At 34.0% G+C, this 16659-nt stretch overlaps 3 protein-coding genes across 9 annotated transcripts in view; all 3 read right to left on the reverse strand.

The window, feature by feature from the left end:
* Positions 1 to 1826, reverse strand: part of LOC120079002 (DNA ligase 4) — a 43719-nt gene extending 41893 nt beyond the window's left edge. For 2 of the 7 annotated variants that reach the window (XM_039033157.1, XM_039033156.1), the window contains exon 1: positions 1264 to 1826. In XM_039033157.1, coding sequence (XP_038889085.1) covers positions 1264 to 1596 — 333 coding nt within the window. In that variant the 5' untranslated portion in view covers positions 1597 to 1826. The remainder of the gene's footprint in view (positions 1 to 1263) is intronic. The other 5 variants (XM_039033160.1, XM_039033158.1, XM_039033159.1 and 2 more) reach the window with 4 other exon arrangements.
* Positions 1827 to 3395: 1569 nt separating this feature from the next.
* On the reverse strand, positions 3396 to 6330 carry LOC120079807 (SNW/SKI-interacting protein-like). Its single transcript, XM_039034216.1, has 2 exons — positions 5916 to 6330; positions 3396 to 5583 (listed from the first exon to the last, which is right to left on the reverse strand). Exon 2 carries the CDS (start codon positions 5568 to 5570, stop codon positions 3756 to 3758), a length of 1815 nt encoding a protein of 604 aa, XP_038890144.1. The 5' UTR covers positions 5571 to 5583; positions 5916 to 6330; the 3' UTR covers positions 3396 to 3755.
* A 2347-nt stretch (positions 6331 to 8677) lies between these two features.
* On the reverse strand, positions 8678 to 15830 carry LOC120080402 (RNA-binding KH domain-containing protein PEPPER-like). The gene is made up of 6 exons (XM_039035054.1): positions 15327 to 15830; positions 13366 to 13606; positions 10741 to 10889; positions 10390 to 10644; positions 9812 to 10006; positions 8678 to 9136 (listed from the first exon to the last, which is right to left on the reverse strand). The coding sequence occupies exons 1-6, from the start codon at positions 15714 to 15716 to the stop codon at positions 8945 to 8947; spliced, it is 1422 nt and encodes a 473-aa protein (XP_038890982.1). The 5' UTR covers positions 15717 to 15830; the 3' UTR covers positions 8678 to 8944.
* Between the last annotated feature and the right edge of the window lie 829 nt (positions 15831 to 16659).

Raw genomic sequence — 16659 nt, forward strand, 5'->3', positions numbered from 1 at the left:
CTTGTATAGAACAATTAGAAAAAGCCTTGGAAAGAGAACACCATGAGAGGGCAAGAAGTCGAGCTGAATCCAAATGAATAAACCAAGAAAGGGATTTCTAATGAAAAAACTCATTGATTTCTTTCAAACCAAATCTCAAAAAGAAGAGCTTTTACTACATTGGACCACAAAATCTGTGAACTACTTGCCAAAAGAAGGCCCACCAAAATCTGAAGAATATTATCCTGAAAAGACTTGTCAAAACTCCACTGAAGCTGAAAAATAGATAATAAACTCCCCCAAGCTGATTTAAAAAAGGAACACTCAAAAAACAAGTGTTGCAAGTCTTCACTATGGGCCAAACATAAAGGCCACATCGAGGGTGAAAGATAATGCTGTTGAAGCTTGTGNGCCACATCGAGGGTGAAAGATAATGCTGTTGAAGCTTGTGTTGAAGTGTAAGTGACTGTTTTTTAAAAACATGTTTCTTTTTTTTCTTTTTTTTTCTTTTTTTTCTTCTTTTTTATTAAAAAAGAAAAAGAAAAAAAAAGACACACACATCAAATGCATTGTTCCCACACTTTTACACTTCACGCCATTAGACTTTTCGAAATTTATCTTGACCACTGAGTTTCCTTTCTTGCTATACTGTTGTCTACCCTTCTTCCTCTCAATATTTCTCTTGACCGCCGATCATCCTGCAAAAATCTTCGATTGGAGGTATGTTTTTATGCTTCATTTCAGACTTTATCTTTAGCTTATAGTAGGTATCGTCACTGTTTTAGAAATTATAATAAATGAACTTGTTGGATAATTTGCGTTAGCATTGAAAATTGATTTTCATCACTGTGTTCGGGGGAAGTCGGGTGGTAGTTCCTTTCTGGCCTAAAGTTCCTGCTAGGAGGGAGCGTCCAAGCCTTTTCGAAGAGTTTAGGACTGCATACTTTATGCTTGTGTAATTCACACACATCAAAGAACTTTCATTTAAGCTTCTAACAGTAGAGTTCTTATTTTAACTTATCAACTCAACAACAAAAATTGTGCTTAGTCTCACAAAGGCAACAAACAATTAATTTATAAGTATCTATCGTGTTTCAGAATCTTCCTTTTTCCATTTCCTTACTAAACAAACAAATAAATAAAAACTCAGCCTATCACAAATGTCGAAAAATGTTGGAATTCATCGCCATTAACTCGGATATATTCATTCAACTAAAGCACACGAATTCGCCAACAATTTGACTTTTAGCAATGAAAAAAAAAAAAAAAAAAAGCAAGGCTTACCTCAGCCGCAACGAGAGCGAAATTACCAGCATTAGCACCAGTCTTAGCACCACCTTTACGCCAGTTGATAAGACGACGAGCGTCATCAGACTCTCTAGACATGCCAAGAGCGTCAATAAGGCAAGTGGCGAGTACAGACTCCTTGAGGCCATAGGTGCCGCGCTCTCGATCAAGGTTGGGAAGAATCAAGCGGATAGCGGAAAAATAGTCAGCAGGAGTGCAGAAAGTGTCGAGAAACTTACGGAACTTGGAACGCTTCTTGGCGGAAGATTTGCTTCGCTGAATCCAATCAAACAAACTTGAAAGCACACCGAACTTGATCGGTTCCGACATGGCTAGCGAAGGTCTTCGTCTTCGCGGGTTGAGATTCTTGATTCTTCACAGTGTTGGAAATTGGAATTCGTCGCTCGGAGGTGAGAAGTCAGTCGATTTCAAATTTTCAATGAATCTCTTGCGTGGCTTGTCCTGGAAGAATTGCATTACCATTGCTACATTTTCTCTTTTCTTTTTCGTTTCCTTTTCAAAATGGCTAAATAATATACAAGTTAGAATTTGTTCTTTAGCCTTTTAGAAAGTTTCTGTTAACAAAATCCTTACTAAATTTAAAAAAGAAAAAAAATTGTGCTATTCACAGACATAGTTAAGTTATGTTTGCTTCAGCTAGGGAATAAAATTAAACTACGGGACCTCATAGTTAATAATATGTTTGTTTTGGTAACGTGAGCATAGCTAAACTTTATTGTTACTATTTGTTGGTTCCTACATAAACTTCTTATATGTTAAGTCTTTCCACTAGAATGCAACGAAAAACAGAAAAAACAAACTAGTCCCACAATTTTATTTAATTTTTTAATATAAAATTGGATATATTGTATTATATTTGAAGAGAACAAAAAAGCATTAATTCGAATTGGTTTTTTATTTGAAAAACCAATTATCAATCAAAATCGAACTAAACAAAGGATATATATACGCTTAAAAAGAAATTCTAACATTAAGTATCTTTTAGTATTTTAATTATTATGATATATATATATATATATATATAGATAGATAGATAGATAGATATAGATATATTTGTTGTTTAGAATTATTATAGNTATTTTAATTATTATGATATATATATATATATATATATAGATAGATAGATAGATAGATATAGATATATTTGTTGTTTAGAATTATTATAGTATCTGTATGTTTCTATTTAAAAGTGTCAAAATAGAAAAAAATATAAAATTGCAATGTATAGAAAAAAGAGAGAGAGAGAGAATTAGACCCAACTTTTATTTACAATTAGCAAAGAACCAAATTCAAAACAAAAGTAGAAATAAAAATAAAAATTTGGAAGTAAAAGAAAATTACAAAAAAAACGAAAACCAAACTGATAATAAATCACACTAAATAAAAACCAAAAGATTAAATTATTGAAACTCTAATGACTTTATATTAGATGTTTGAAAAATATGGATTAAAATTGAACAACTTCCAAGTTATATGGACCAAACTAGTATTTCTATCCAAAAAAATTGATGACAAAAAACTTTTTTCATTATTAGTTAAGACTTGACCAACATATTTAGATATGCAGAAAATTAGATTACCTGATTGATGAGTTTTAACCTATTATAGAGATTCTGGCTTAAAAAAATCCTTCCCCAAGACTTATTAAAAAAAATGTTAATGTTGATTAACGTAAATGATGATAATTAATATGGTTTTATTCACTTTTAAGCTTTAACTAATTTATTAATACCATCAAAATGAGCACTTAACTCTACTGGTACATGTGTGAGGCCCAAAGAACCTTTGGTTTGAATAAATGGCATGTATATAAATAGAGCAAAACTATTTACTTCTTGAGATGATAATGGGTGCAAGAAACTTGAATTGACATGAAAAAACATAACATAGATGGGTACAAGTCAAACTTATAAGTTGAGATATGGCTTCTTAATATACTCTTCATCTCTCAACATCTTTACTGTCAATATCAAGACTCAAGAGTTGAGTTTGTACTGTTTAACTGATTACACATCATAATGTTGATCTTAATTCTAACAACAAAACCAACACAGTTTTACTTGACATAAATGCTAGAAAGGTGAATTAAACGATAAATTGTACAGCAATTATTACAATACCTAGTAATTTAAATTTACTTATGATCCATTGACAAAAATCAGTACTGTCATTACTACAATAGGTACAAGTTCACTAAGCTTTTGCAAATTGACTACACTCATAACTGTTACAATTGCACCACCTTCAAATAAAATGAATCCAGATGAAATCTTCCAACACAAGAAATTATAGAAAGAGAAATAAAACAGCACAATCAATAACAGAGGCAAACAAGTACAATCCAAATGCAGTTTTGTAGAAGCAGTTTGGGAAAGCACCACTTGGGGAAATTACTGAAATTCTTCATATATGGAACAGAATCCTAGTGGTGATACTCAAATACAGGATAAAAACTGATGGCATTGTACCTAATGGCCTCTATCAAATCCAATGCGAGTTCTACCAGAGCCACCCTCATAGCCATCTCGCATCGATGAACCAGCACCAGCTCTCATTGTCCCACCAGACCCAACCTTATCCATAGCTTTCTTACCTTTCTTCACTTCAGTCAAGAACTGGTCGAGTCCGAATGGATCGGCTTCTTCAACCTCTCTTTCAAACTCAACTGGCCTATCTCTAGGTCCAGACCTTTCTGCAGTGCCTGAAAACGACTTGTCCGGTCTGAAGCGATCTGTCTTTGTAATCTTGTCTAACTGTTCATCAGCACCTCCATACATATCTGAATCAGCATCCTTTTTAGGTCTGTAAAGGGTTGAAAGAGTGGGCTGGGCGGTAAATAAGCCCTTGTCGTATATGTTGTACTGGTCGTCGTTGGCAAATCCAGAGTCCATTCCTTTATCTTGGTTAAATAGCCTTTGGTCATACATAACCTCTCCCTCTCTACCTGCTCCAGTTGAAGCCATGCCAAGTGCAACCTTTTCACTAATATCACGATCTCTGTCTCTTGTGATCTTACTCTTCTTTCCCATTGCAGCATCTTTAGCTTCCAACCTTCTTTCCCTTTCCCTCTCTCGACGTCGTTCTTCACGTATCTTCTCCCTTTGCAACCGCTCTTCCCTTTCTTCCCTCGTCTCCTCTGGTAAATCCTTCTCTTTTTCTCTTACTCGCTCAAACTCCCCTTTCATCTCAGAAGTATCTACTGTGTTTCTATCAGATGGATAAAGTACTGAAGAAGGAGGTGGTGCAGCTCCAGTTCTCTCAGACCGAGCTTTCTGCGCTAATGCTCGGAGCTCCAGCTCCTTCTTCTCTTTCTGCTTCATAAGCATTTCTTTCTGAACCTTAGATCTCATTGCAACTGCTTCTCTTGCTTTCTGTTCTGCAACATACAGAGCTTCAGATAGTTTGGCAAAGTTATCGTTAATTTGAACTTCTTGAAGGCCTCTCCCATCAGCTGCAAGGCGCTTGTCAAGTGGGATCGTATAACCTTTCGGATTCTTCCAATTTGAAATACAAGGAGGAATCTTCCAGTCCTGCTGATCCTTCACAGTGACAGGACGAGGAGGGGAGTGCATAACAGGCACAGGTGGAGACCCCGAAGCTCTAGGAACACGTTTATGCTTGAACTTTGGAGGCTCAAGCGGATCAACTGGCATCTCCACCATTCTAATTATTCTCTCCTTGGCCCCTGAATTAAATGCAGCTGATTGTTGAGATGGCTTATACTTGATAAACTTCGAATCCGATGATTGTTTGGCAACATTTTTAGGCTGCGCTGCGCTCAATCTCACATTAACTATCTTTTCGAGTGCAGACTTCGTTTCCTCAGTTGTTTCTTCAATCTCTTTCTGTAACTCTTCATCTTCATCACTCACTTCATCATTTTTCAAAATCTTAGGAATAAGGTCTTTATGTTGCGAATAGACAATCTTTTTAGCATTTTCATTCTGCTTGACAATAGCATCATATGTAACATTTCCATGGGCGTCGACTGTAATGGGAAGGATCTTTGATCCAGGCTTGGACAATTTGTCTCTACCCATATCAAGTGGGTATTGAGCAATGTGAATCTCTGGAAAAGCACCACCATCTCCAAAATCCTCTACTTTCCTTGGAACAAATCCACCACGCTTCAAGTAAGGCGGCACAGGATTCACCTTGACAACAGAAGTTTGCTCTGCTTCTGAGGAACTAAACCGCTGCTTAAACCATGGATCGTTTGAATGATCATAATGATTTACAGTGGTTGACTTTACAGCAGGAAGAAGGTCTTTCAGAGTTGCCATGAACTTTAACTACCTAAAAGGACCATCAGAGTTAGTGAAAAACCGTTGATTTTTTTTTAATTGTTTTTATCCATTGAGAGTAAGAATGCTAACAAACACCTTGATCATCCAAAATACCACCAACCCAGAGATCGGAATTGCTGGAAATTAAGAATTAACATCTCTTACAAACAAGCAAGCTTTAAATTGAAAACCCCATTAAAAAGTATCTGAAAACTTCCCAGAACAATAAAGTACAACTCATAAACGGAAAAGAAAGAAAACCCAGTTCAGCTAGGTTAGAAAATATCCCAAATCATTCAAATCCAACAAGACCGAGAGAAAGAGAGAAAGACGGATGTTAACCTCAAAGCCGCAGCAGATGCAGAGTAAAATTAGCCCAAAAACACAGAACCAGATATTTGAATATGTGAGAAACTCAACCAAAAAGTGGGATTGTCTCGTGATAGGGATTGTTCAGCGGCGGGGACTGCAAGAACGAGGGAAGACTGAGGAATACAGGACGGAAATACAGTTCGTAGCTAACAGAAAGCTTCGTGAAAGGAGAAGCTTCGGATGCGGTCACCCGCAGATCAGACGAAAGGGGAAGAAGAATTGCAGAGAGAGGAACGAGAAGAGAGGGTTCGAAGGAGATTCAAAAGGAAAGACCGAACGGGGGAAGATATCGGTCGAGTCGGATGGATCGCCGTCAAATCCGAGATTTTTGGGTTTGTATAGGATCGGGTCAAGTCGATATCGGGGGTCGGTTTATCTCGAGAGATTGAAATCAAAATTCTTCGTACGGTTTATAATTTCGATTTGGGTTTATAATTTTTTTTCCTACGAAATATAAATAATTTTAGAATTTTCCTATTTATAAGAATTTTCTGCTAACACATCTAAATTCTTAAATCAATTTTCAAATATGCAAGAAAAAAAAATATTTGCCATCCTTAAATTTTAAATTTTAACACTTTTAGTCTTCAAATTTTAAATTTAATTTCAATGTAATCCATAAATTTCAAAATATTACAGAGATTTAGGTTTTATTTCAATTTTATTCGTAAATTTAAAGAGTAATTAAAAGAATCTCAACTTTTATTTACTATTTATAAGGATATTTACAAGATTAAAATATTGACATTGATATCGAAATTTTGATTTCACTAAATATATCTATACTTCTACATCTACAAGTTACGAAATATATAAATTTTATTTAAATCAATAATTAAATTATTTTTACTCCCAAACTAGGTTAGGATAATGTTATTAATATTCTTATTTATATCTAATTAAATATATAATACATTTTATGCTTTAGATTTTCATTCATACTATTATTATATATTCATTTAAAAAATCGTCCACCGGCTATTTCGGCACCTATGTTTTGTCTTCGAGCCCCCGAGACGTGCGTTTGAATCTTATCTGATAAAGGTTGGCTTTCATTTATTATTTTAATATTTTTACTGTGCCATATGTGTGATACATTGCTTTTAATTTTTAATTTTGCATTCTGTGTATTTATATATTATTTTAATTCATTTTAACTTCTTCCTTAAATAAAGGACAATTATTTGTATTATTAACCTCTCAAACCCACGGGCTGTAATACATATTTTATACATTACTTGAATTATAAATTTTAAGATATTCTATACTTCTTATAACATCATAATTTTGATTTTCTTTTTCACAATAAGTTGGGTGGGAGAAAAATTGAATCTGAAGTCGATAGGTCAATTGAGTCAGATTGATTTCAACTTTTAGTTTTGAACTTAAATTTTGCAATATATATACTTTAATATTTTCAATCATAGCATTCATATAACAATATAATTGAATCAAATATGAGTCAATATCATTTCAGACAAATGACTCGAGAGATAACATTACATATCAAATTTAGACAACATTTGAGTGATAAAGACAATTTTATTATTGCTATTAATTTTACATCAAGACTAACTTGTATTAGTAAATGTAAGCTTTTGATAATTTATTTTCAATACGTTTTGATGCATGTTTTTATATCGTGTAACTAAACTATATTTAAACTAACCAAATATAGGGAAAAAAACATAATAGTTAGAAAACAAATTTCGGTTTCTGTTATTCCATTTACGTTTAACAAACAAAAATAGTTATTAAAAACGAGATCTTGAGATGAATGGTTCTACAATATTTACCAAGCATGTCACTAATTATTATAAAATTTACCGAATAAAATAGGATATTAAAACTCAGATCCGTAAACTAGCATCTAAAAAGTCAAAATATATAAGGTTTTCTTTTATCTATATAATTACTCATTCTAGTTATAATTTTTTTTAATTAACAAAAATATTAAAGGGATATTTTTAGAGCTCTGAGTTGACTTATTAAATTTAGAGAGTTAATCAGTCCATGGAGTAAAATAATTAGTATTTGCATTTAGGAAGTTTTGAGTTTAGGAGGTTTTCTTTCGAGGTACAGAGTTGTTTAACTTCTTTTTTCTTCACTCTTTTTTAATGTATATACTTTTCAATTGAAGTTATATTTCAATTATAAAAAAATCAAAAATAACATTGAATTACAGCTCCAATGGATAACTATTTTATTTTTTATTTTTTTTAAAAAAAAATTAAGTCTATATCATCTACATTTTTTACCATGATTTACATTTTTTTAAGTACAATAATTGAATTGTTAGTCAAATTCCAAAAACAAAAACTTTTTGAAAACTACTTTTTTTAGTCCTCAATGATTTGGTTTTTCAAACCATTTGTGATTAATAGATAACAAAAGAAGAAATTTGGGAGCAAAAATAGTGTCATAAGCTTAATTTTCAAAAACAAAAACAAAATGGTTACCAAATGGAGCCTAATTTTTTACCTTGTGTGGTTTTTAGTTGCACTCATTTAATCTGGAATTGAATATGAAAATATAACAATTTTTCTTAACTTGATATCATCTCTATATGGCTTGATTTTGAATTTTACTTTTTTATTTTCTTAAATGTCTGGATTCTACCAAAATACTCACCCTCACCCCTCCAAAATTCCACTTTCCTAACCATGGAGGTGGTGTTTTATTTTGCAGTCCATTTACCAATCTATCTACTAAGATGCACTCCAGTTTTTTCCATATTTAAGTTAATTTGAATTCTCCCAAATAAGTGGCGGGGGGAAAAGTTCTCCTCAAAACACTGAAAAAGAAAACAAAGACAAATCTACCCAGCTGAATGAGTTTGAATATGCCAGAGAGGGTAAAAGAAAAAAGGTTTTAAACTACTTTAGGCTGACTTTACAACAACTACATTCCAACACAATTCATTCATTCTCTTAGCAAGAATTAATGAATCCGAAGCGGATCAAATCCAAGTGGATATGAATCTCTGCAGATCAATCAATTCAGAGTCTGAAGGTACTGTAGCCTCCTAAACCAGAAGACCCATATCCACCATATGATTGTGAAGATAAAGAAGATGAAGTATAGGATGAACCTGAAGCAGCCAACTGGGAGTATGATGACCTCAACCCTGTGGCGTCTAATCTGCCATAGCTGCTGCTTGTTACTGGCTCCTTGGGGGCACTTACTGCTTCCTATAAGGCAAAAATAATCATCATAAATATCTAAACAAAGTTTTGCTCATCAATAGATGCATGTTTAAAGTTGAGATCATCTTGATGTGGGAATCAGGATCACAATCGTTTTCAATCTTAAAATAGGTATTTGAGTCTGAATAAATAATAAAAACCATCTGTAGAAGAAAAAATAGAAAAGGAAGAAAAAATCTTGTGACATCTTTTCTATGTTTTGTGGCCTTTAGGCTCACTTATGAAGCCCCTTATTCCATGTGGCAAACCCTCCTAATATTACAAACGATCGTTACAAACAAAAAAGTTCACAAAACTATGGGCCTATATTTGGATTTTGTGATCTATGTGAAAATAATGAAAACAACAACATTTTATCGATTCAATGTTTTTAAATTTAAAATTTGAAATATGAAAACATGGAATTACACCCTTAAAAGATTAGAACTTTGATAAATATACTCTTCCATGTTATGTATTCATTTCATTTATGTTAAAATTAAAACATGTAGAGCATAATATATTGCAAGTCATGCAACATTGTGATATAATAACTGTACAATAAATTTTTAGCCAAGCAAATTAAATAAAAGTAGCTTTTTGCATGACATGAGAAACAAAGTATCCCATCACGACTTGGACCACAAACAATCTCTTAACCACGATGTTATAAGTCATTACCTGAATTAATTGTTGAGCCATCTGAACTTGTGATGAAGTACCTTTAATTTCCACAGTGATCTCATCGGGTAATCCCCTGCTCTCTTGTATGGTTAAGATGGCACCACTATTGCGACGGATGAATGCAATATTTGTTCCTCCAACTCCAATGATGTCCTCAGCATAAGATAACGGGATCTGCATTGTCTGAGTAACCTGACAGGAGCCACAAAGAGGTAACTTGATCAGAAATAACAAACTACAAAGACAAACTCTATAACTAATCTGTTCCCACTGCCTCCCTTCAGCATTATGGTAAAATCTCAATAATACTTATATGCAATATGCCAAACATTTTGGACCTAGTGTTTCCAAGACACGAAGGACATGTAAAGCTGAAAAGCTGAAAAGCTTGCCTTGACCTGAAGACAAAAAACTAATCACCTAACTGTAATAATAATAGACATACAATGATGGAATCTATCTTATAGATTATGAAGGTCAGTAGGTGGGATAGTTTGCTACCTCACCAAGTCAACATAGACCATTTCCTTCTACCAATAACTGGATAAATGACTAAATCAGCTACATACACCAACCTGAGTTACAATAGGTCCCCCAGAGCGACCAACACCTGATGATCGAATTGTAGGAAGCACTCGATCTTGCCCATATAGAGAAATACCAGATGATGGAATATGAGAATCAAGATGAGTTTCTCGGTCAAGAAACAGAGACTCTCTTTTTGTAGACGGAGGATACTCGGTGGAGATTATACTTTGAGATGCAGTAAGAAGTGAGGACTTGTCAGCCCAGGTGTCCATTTGGCGATCTTGTGAGGCAGGTGTGTTAAACTATTTTTTTATCAAAAAAAGAAAAAAGAAAAGGAACAACAATTCATTAGAAATCCTTGAAAAGGTTGGTCATAGACCGAACAAGACAAAACTTACACTCTTCTCAAACAGAGGAAGAACGCTATGATCAACTAAAAACTTCCTTAGGTGGCCCACCACTCCCTCTAGAGCCTTGAGAACCTTTAAGGATTCTCCCTGCAATTCCACCATTCTCTCATCGGCACCAGCATAGAATGGCATCTCATCTGCAAGCATCAAATGTATATGAGTACAGGAGCGTTCAGAGAGTATTCATAAACAAATGAGTATAGGAGGCAATGTATTATTATCTCAGAACATTATTAGTTACTTGGACCTGCTGGCTGAACTCAAGGTTGAAGTTAATAGCCATCAATATAATGGAGGAAAAAGATAATACTTATATTATCCAGCTATTGCCATGAACTTTTAGTTTTAGCCTTTAGGTCATTTTTATCATGTATCAGCAAGAGAAAGATGTTAGTGAATCCGAACAAGATTGCTTCTCTAAGATGACCAGATAATACTAAAAAAAAAAAAAAAATTAGGTAGATAATAATACTCAAAACTTGAGAATGAAACTATACTACAACCTCCAATTATGAAGAGATGATTTACATTCTCATTATCGTTTTTGCATATAATTCATCAATAATAATAAAGTTAGCAATGAGGTCTCTTGAATGAAAGGTCACAGACATTAAATATTCTGGAAGCAACTTTCATGATGTAATGGTGATAAACTCACCAGAACAAAGCTGCATGCCTGCATACAACAATACAAGGGATTGAGGCAAGTACATCTCTTATCATTATACCTTTGAACTATTGTAGCTGATGTAGCTGTTCTATATTTGTTCGCTTGTGTTATTTATTTTTTATATAAAAGCAACATCTTTCATTGAGAAAAAAATGAAAGATTATGATTACAAGGGCCTACAAAAACAATCCCACTAACGGACACCCCTTGAAGGAAAGGGCTCAAGGATGATTGTGTTTTACAGTTTCATTTTCAGTTTCTTAGATTGTATGTTATATCCTAGCTCTCAGGCAATTGAGGTGAAGGCTTATATTGTGTCCAGGCTAGTGTCTCCAAATGGCATGATACAGCCCCTTGGGCAAGGGAGAACTTTTTTTGGTGGAGTACCCGATGAAGAAATACATATAACATTTTTTCCTTATGAAAATGTATAATTTATGAATGATGGGGAAAGGAAAATTTTAAGGGAAAAATTAGAGCTTTCGTAAGATATTTTCTACAGAAATAAGGGTTCATATTTTCTTTTTCTTTTTTTTAAAATAAAATTATCACTTTTTTTTAAATAAAATAAAAATAAAAATATCACTTTTTTTTAATTGAGAGAGAGACCATTTTCTCCAAGGTTTTTCAATGGGCTAATGAATAAAGGGAGTTCAACCTCAAGAGCCCTTCACCTTCTGAAATCAAGAAAGGTAAGGTCTTCGAATTAAGTTAGCTACACCAGACAACCATAAGATGGAGGTATATCTTGTAAAGATGAGGTTTTTTTAGGGGGGGAAAGGGAAGGTACCTTTAGCTCAATGGTAAAAGGTGAAAATACCCATTGACGCTAGTGATTCTGTTAGGATTTTTCTTCCTACAAAGAGAAAATCCCAACAAGTACCAAATATCCAGAAATCACAGGGCAAGTCTCACTGTGTTATATATTCACTCACGGAAATCCTCAACAATTACAAGACGAAAAGCATAAAGGAAAATATAGTAATACTAAGAACCATGAACTAACCCAGCACATTCAAGAGGGCTGAGGATCCTCTCTCAAAGAGCCTATGCTCACCCAAATTCTCCACACCTCAAGCCTCACTCTCATCTACCATTTATAACCCAAAAAGACCTAACAATCTTAGTGTCTAATTACTGGAATACCCCTTGCTACCAATCATATTAATATTATTACTAAAACCATTACTAGGGTCCTCACAGATTCTCGTGGATATTTTTTCCACGGACTAGATATTGAGAACAGTACTTATTCTGAAGATGAACATCTAATTTGTCTACAATAAGACTCTTTACATGGAAGGGGGCCAAACAACGAACCATCGAACTCTAACTCTAACACAGCACAACCTGTGAGATTTCATCTTGCAATGAGGCTTCCCAAATTTCCACTTCTTACAAACATATGATCCCAAACTTAAAGGAGACAAACAAACAATACTTCCTATAACCGAATCACCTCTCTGGTCGAATAACTTATTAATACAAAATTGGACTTAAATGAAAAGGGTTAAGGTGCATCTATATATACATATAAAAACGAAAAAAGGTCAAGGTGTATCTTATCAGAAAATACTATGATTAATACTGCTTGGGATATTGTTCTTTGCAAAAACCAAAGCTTATTATGGTGGACCAATTTTTATAAGACCCATTTGCACCTGTCGTAATGAAGGTGGTTTTCTATTGATTCGCTTGGTTCTTTAGGGGCGTTTTTACTCTTTAGAATAATCCATCTCCTGCAATGAAGTTTTGAAGGGAGTGCTCTGCTTATTTGTCTCTCTCAATAACAACCTTTTTTATGGCTCTACAATTTAGCTATCTAGAAGAATTCAAAATTTAGCTATCTAGAAGAATTCAAGATCTTCAACAAGAATATAGCTAGGTCCAAAACCAATCAATAAAAGATCATGGCAAGTGCATAATAGAGAATGAAAGCATACCTCCTGATAATACTCTAACAGAGGCTCCAGTACTCTCCTGTATAGACTTGATTAATGAACCCTGCTTTCCAATTAGATTGATTGCTTGAGTTGATGCCACCAGTAGCCTAATTGAACAAAATGAGGCTTTAGCCTCATCTTCATTCTCCGATAATCCAGACACGCGTTTGAAGACTCTTATGACTGCATCCATAGCAGGGGAGAGGGGTGCATCAAGCTCTTCTTTTCCTGAAATCAGCACCTGAAGTAAACTCTAAACATTAAAAACTGAACGAACAAGTTTGAACAATTCTCTGAAAATGCATCCAAGTGTTCTTGCAAATCAAAGTGAAGCATCAAAGAATTAAAGGGTAATTGCACCAGCCTCCTAAATGGAAAAGTAATGCCTCTCTTTGATATATTACAGTTCTTCATTGAACCTAATCACAATTATTTGGGCACTCCTCAAAGTACAAAGTTTGTTTCCTAAATAAACTAAGTGCATAATCACAACCTTCTAAAATTCACAGACAATCAGGAAGCGCCTGGTCAACAAAATGAAGTTAAAAACACCCTATACAAAAACACATGACTTATGGAAGGTAATAATCATATAACTGTCATATTTTGCCTCTAAGTGGTTTTTTCAATGGAAGATACAATGAGAAAATTGAAAGAATAGAAGGCATAGAAAAAGGCAGCCCAACATAAGGAGCCAAATCAAGACCTAGACTAAATATAATAAAAAAAAAATAAACCCCCCACAATAATTAAGCCTAAAACTCTTCTTATGCCTACTTCGGGTAATAAGAGGCTTATAGCACCGGGTTCTGAGCATCTTTACTCCTAGTGAAGGGACTAGAAGAATGATATCAATCAGTCATGTTCTTCAAAAATATAAGAGTTTACCTATGCATTTCAAACCAATGTACAATGAATTATTAATTTACCATGTCACTAAATTTTGCCACGAACTCAAAAATGTTGATAAATATTAAAGAATGTCTAGATTATTTAGAGACAATAAGGATGTTGTTAAAAATAACACTTAACGTTTCAACAGAAATGAGGAAGAAAAGAAGTTAAAGGGAATCCATATATATTGAAAATAAAATTAACAAAAAAGGGCTATCAAGCTTCAATTTTGTTTAGTCAGAAACCACACTTCTACGGAGAGAAATGAAATAAATAAGCGCATGCAAAAACAAACCCCAACAAAAAAGGAGTCTAATCCAACAGAACAAGATCAAGCTATTGATAATTGGGGGGAAAACTTAGTGAAAGAGTCAAAGATGCGCACAAGAATGCATTAAACCTAGCCATATCCCAAACCTCTATCCACCCCTCTACTGATTCTATTATCCCTCTCAAGCTAATGCAAAGAAACTAGCATGCCAACAACAATTTGCCCTTCTCCCTAAAGGAAGAATTTAGAAGCACCTCCTCCATCATAGATCAAGCTTAAATACTAAACAACCAAAACGAGGTTTAACATAAGCTCCTTTTCATCCCCTAGGAGTTCCATTTATACAACTAGTTAACCGAATATCAGACAGAAATAGTGCGAAAACTGTGAAGGAAGTAGAAAATAACTAGTAACTGGTATTTAACTGATGGGGAAAAAAATTAAAAAAAATAAAACTGATGAAACTAGCCAAAGATAGTAGAATACAATTTTTTCCCTTTTTTCCCTGGAAGCCTCGGGGGGGCTCGAAAAAGAAGATATCTTTTGACTAGAAATCGTTACATCCAGTCGAATTATCCATCGAGGAACACATAAAGATGGTCAGGCTGAACAAATAACTAACCAGACAGTCCCATAACAAAAACTACGTTGTGGAACAGGAACCAAACGTAACAAGTAAACCTTCCCGATGTAAACATGAGTAACAAAGCCTTCACTACTGCAAAAAAAAAAAAAAAAAAAAAAAAAAAAAAAAAAAAAACTACCAGAAAAGAGCTCAGGTTAGAGAAACACTCACAACGCGATCAGGAGTGCCCACAGCACCATCGAGAACACGAATTCTGGCCCTAGTTTCCTCACACATCTTCTTAATAAGATCGCCCTTGCGCCCAATAATGCTGCCGACTTTAACAACCGGCACAATAAGCCGGAAGACGCAGTCGCCGGGCCATCCGGGCCACTTTTTATCGGAAGCGCCAGTATGATTGGGGCCTTCATAAGCTGCAGAATCCGAAGCGGGAACCGATAAGTAGTCTTCGTTAGAAGGATCGATGTCGGATTCAGTGCCACCCGCTTCTGTAGAGTCTGGTTCTGCAGCAGCTAGAGAGGAAAGGGTGGAACTTTGGGGGTTGGAATTGAGGGCGTTGGCATCAGTAGAGCCATTCTCTGTAGTTGTGGTGGTGGCCATCGAGGAAGATGGAAGAAAAGGGAGAAGCTAGGGTTAAGACTTACAGAGGTTTTAAGAAAAATGAAGGAAGAGAAAGGGAAAAAGAGGCAATTACGGGGTTTTTTTCTTTTTCTCCCCTCATATCCATCTTATGTCTTTTTGTTTATTTTTATATATATATTGCTAAATTCTAAATGATAATAATAAATATTAAAAAAAAAACAACCACAACAACCCACAAAACTTTGTAATTTAAACTTTAAAAAAAAAAACTAAAATTAAAATATTCTTTATCATTAGTTTTGAATAGAAATCGTTACTTTTTTAAAATTAACCGAGACGGTGAGACCTTTCAAAAATTTTATTAATATCCTTCAATTTAAAAAATATCAAAAGTATTTTTACCATTAATTTAGAACGAAAACTGCCAATACCTCGTTTAAAAAATATCTATAAACTTTCAAAAGATTCATTAATAACCTTGACTTTAAAAAATATAAAAAATAAAATTTTCACTAATACAATAAATGTCAAACTATTTACATAAATAACAAAAAAAAATATTGTTAGACTTTTATCAATATCTATCGAATTCTATCAATTTCTATCACTAATAGACACGGATAGGCTTCAGCCTCTATCAAATAAGATTAAAATTTTGCTATCTTATATAAATAGTTTTTCTTATTTTTCTATTTTTTAAAATCTTCAAAAAAAAAATGTCCTTACCGTTAGTATCTAAACGAAAATTGTTTATCTACGCTCTATCATCTCCATCTTCTGTTTTCTCAATCTCTCACCTCTACTTCAATTTGTAGTCTAATACTTCATCGTTTTCCTTTTATTTTCCTCTTCTTCAATGTCCTCTTATTCCTCTTTTTTCATTCACAATCTCTAAAACTATCTTATTTAGTTAAGATATATAGGCTATGGCAAGTAGAAATAAGAACAATTTAATCACATA

This window comes from Benincasa hispida, chromosome 6 (assembly GCF_009727055.1).
Source record: "Benincasa hispida cultivar B227 chromosome 6, ASM972705v1, whole genome shotgun sequence".
Lineage (NCBI taxonomy): Eukaryota > Viridiplantae > Streptophyta > Magnoliopsida > Cucurbitales > Cucurbitaceae > Benincasa > Benincasa hispida.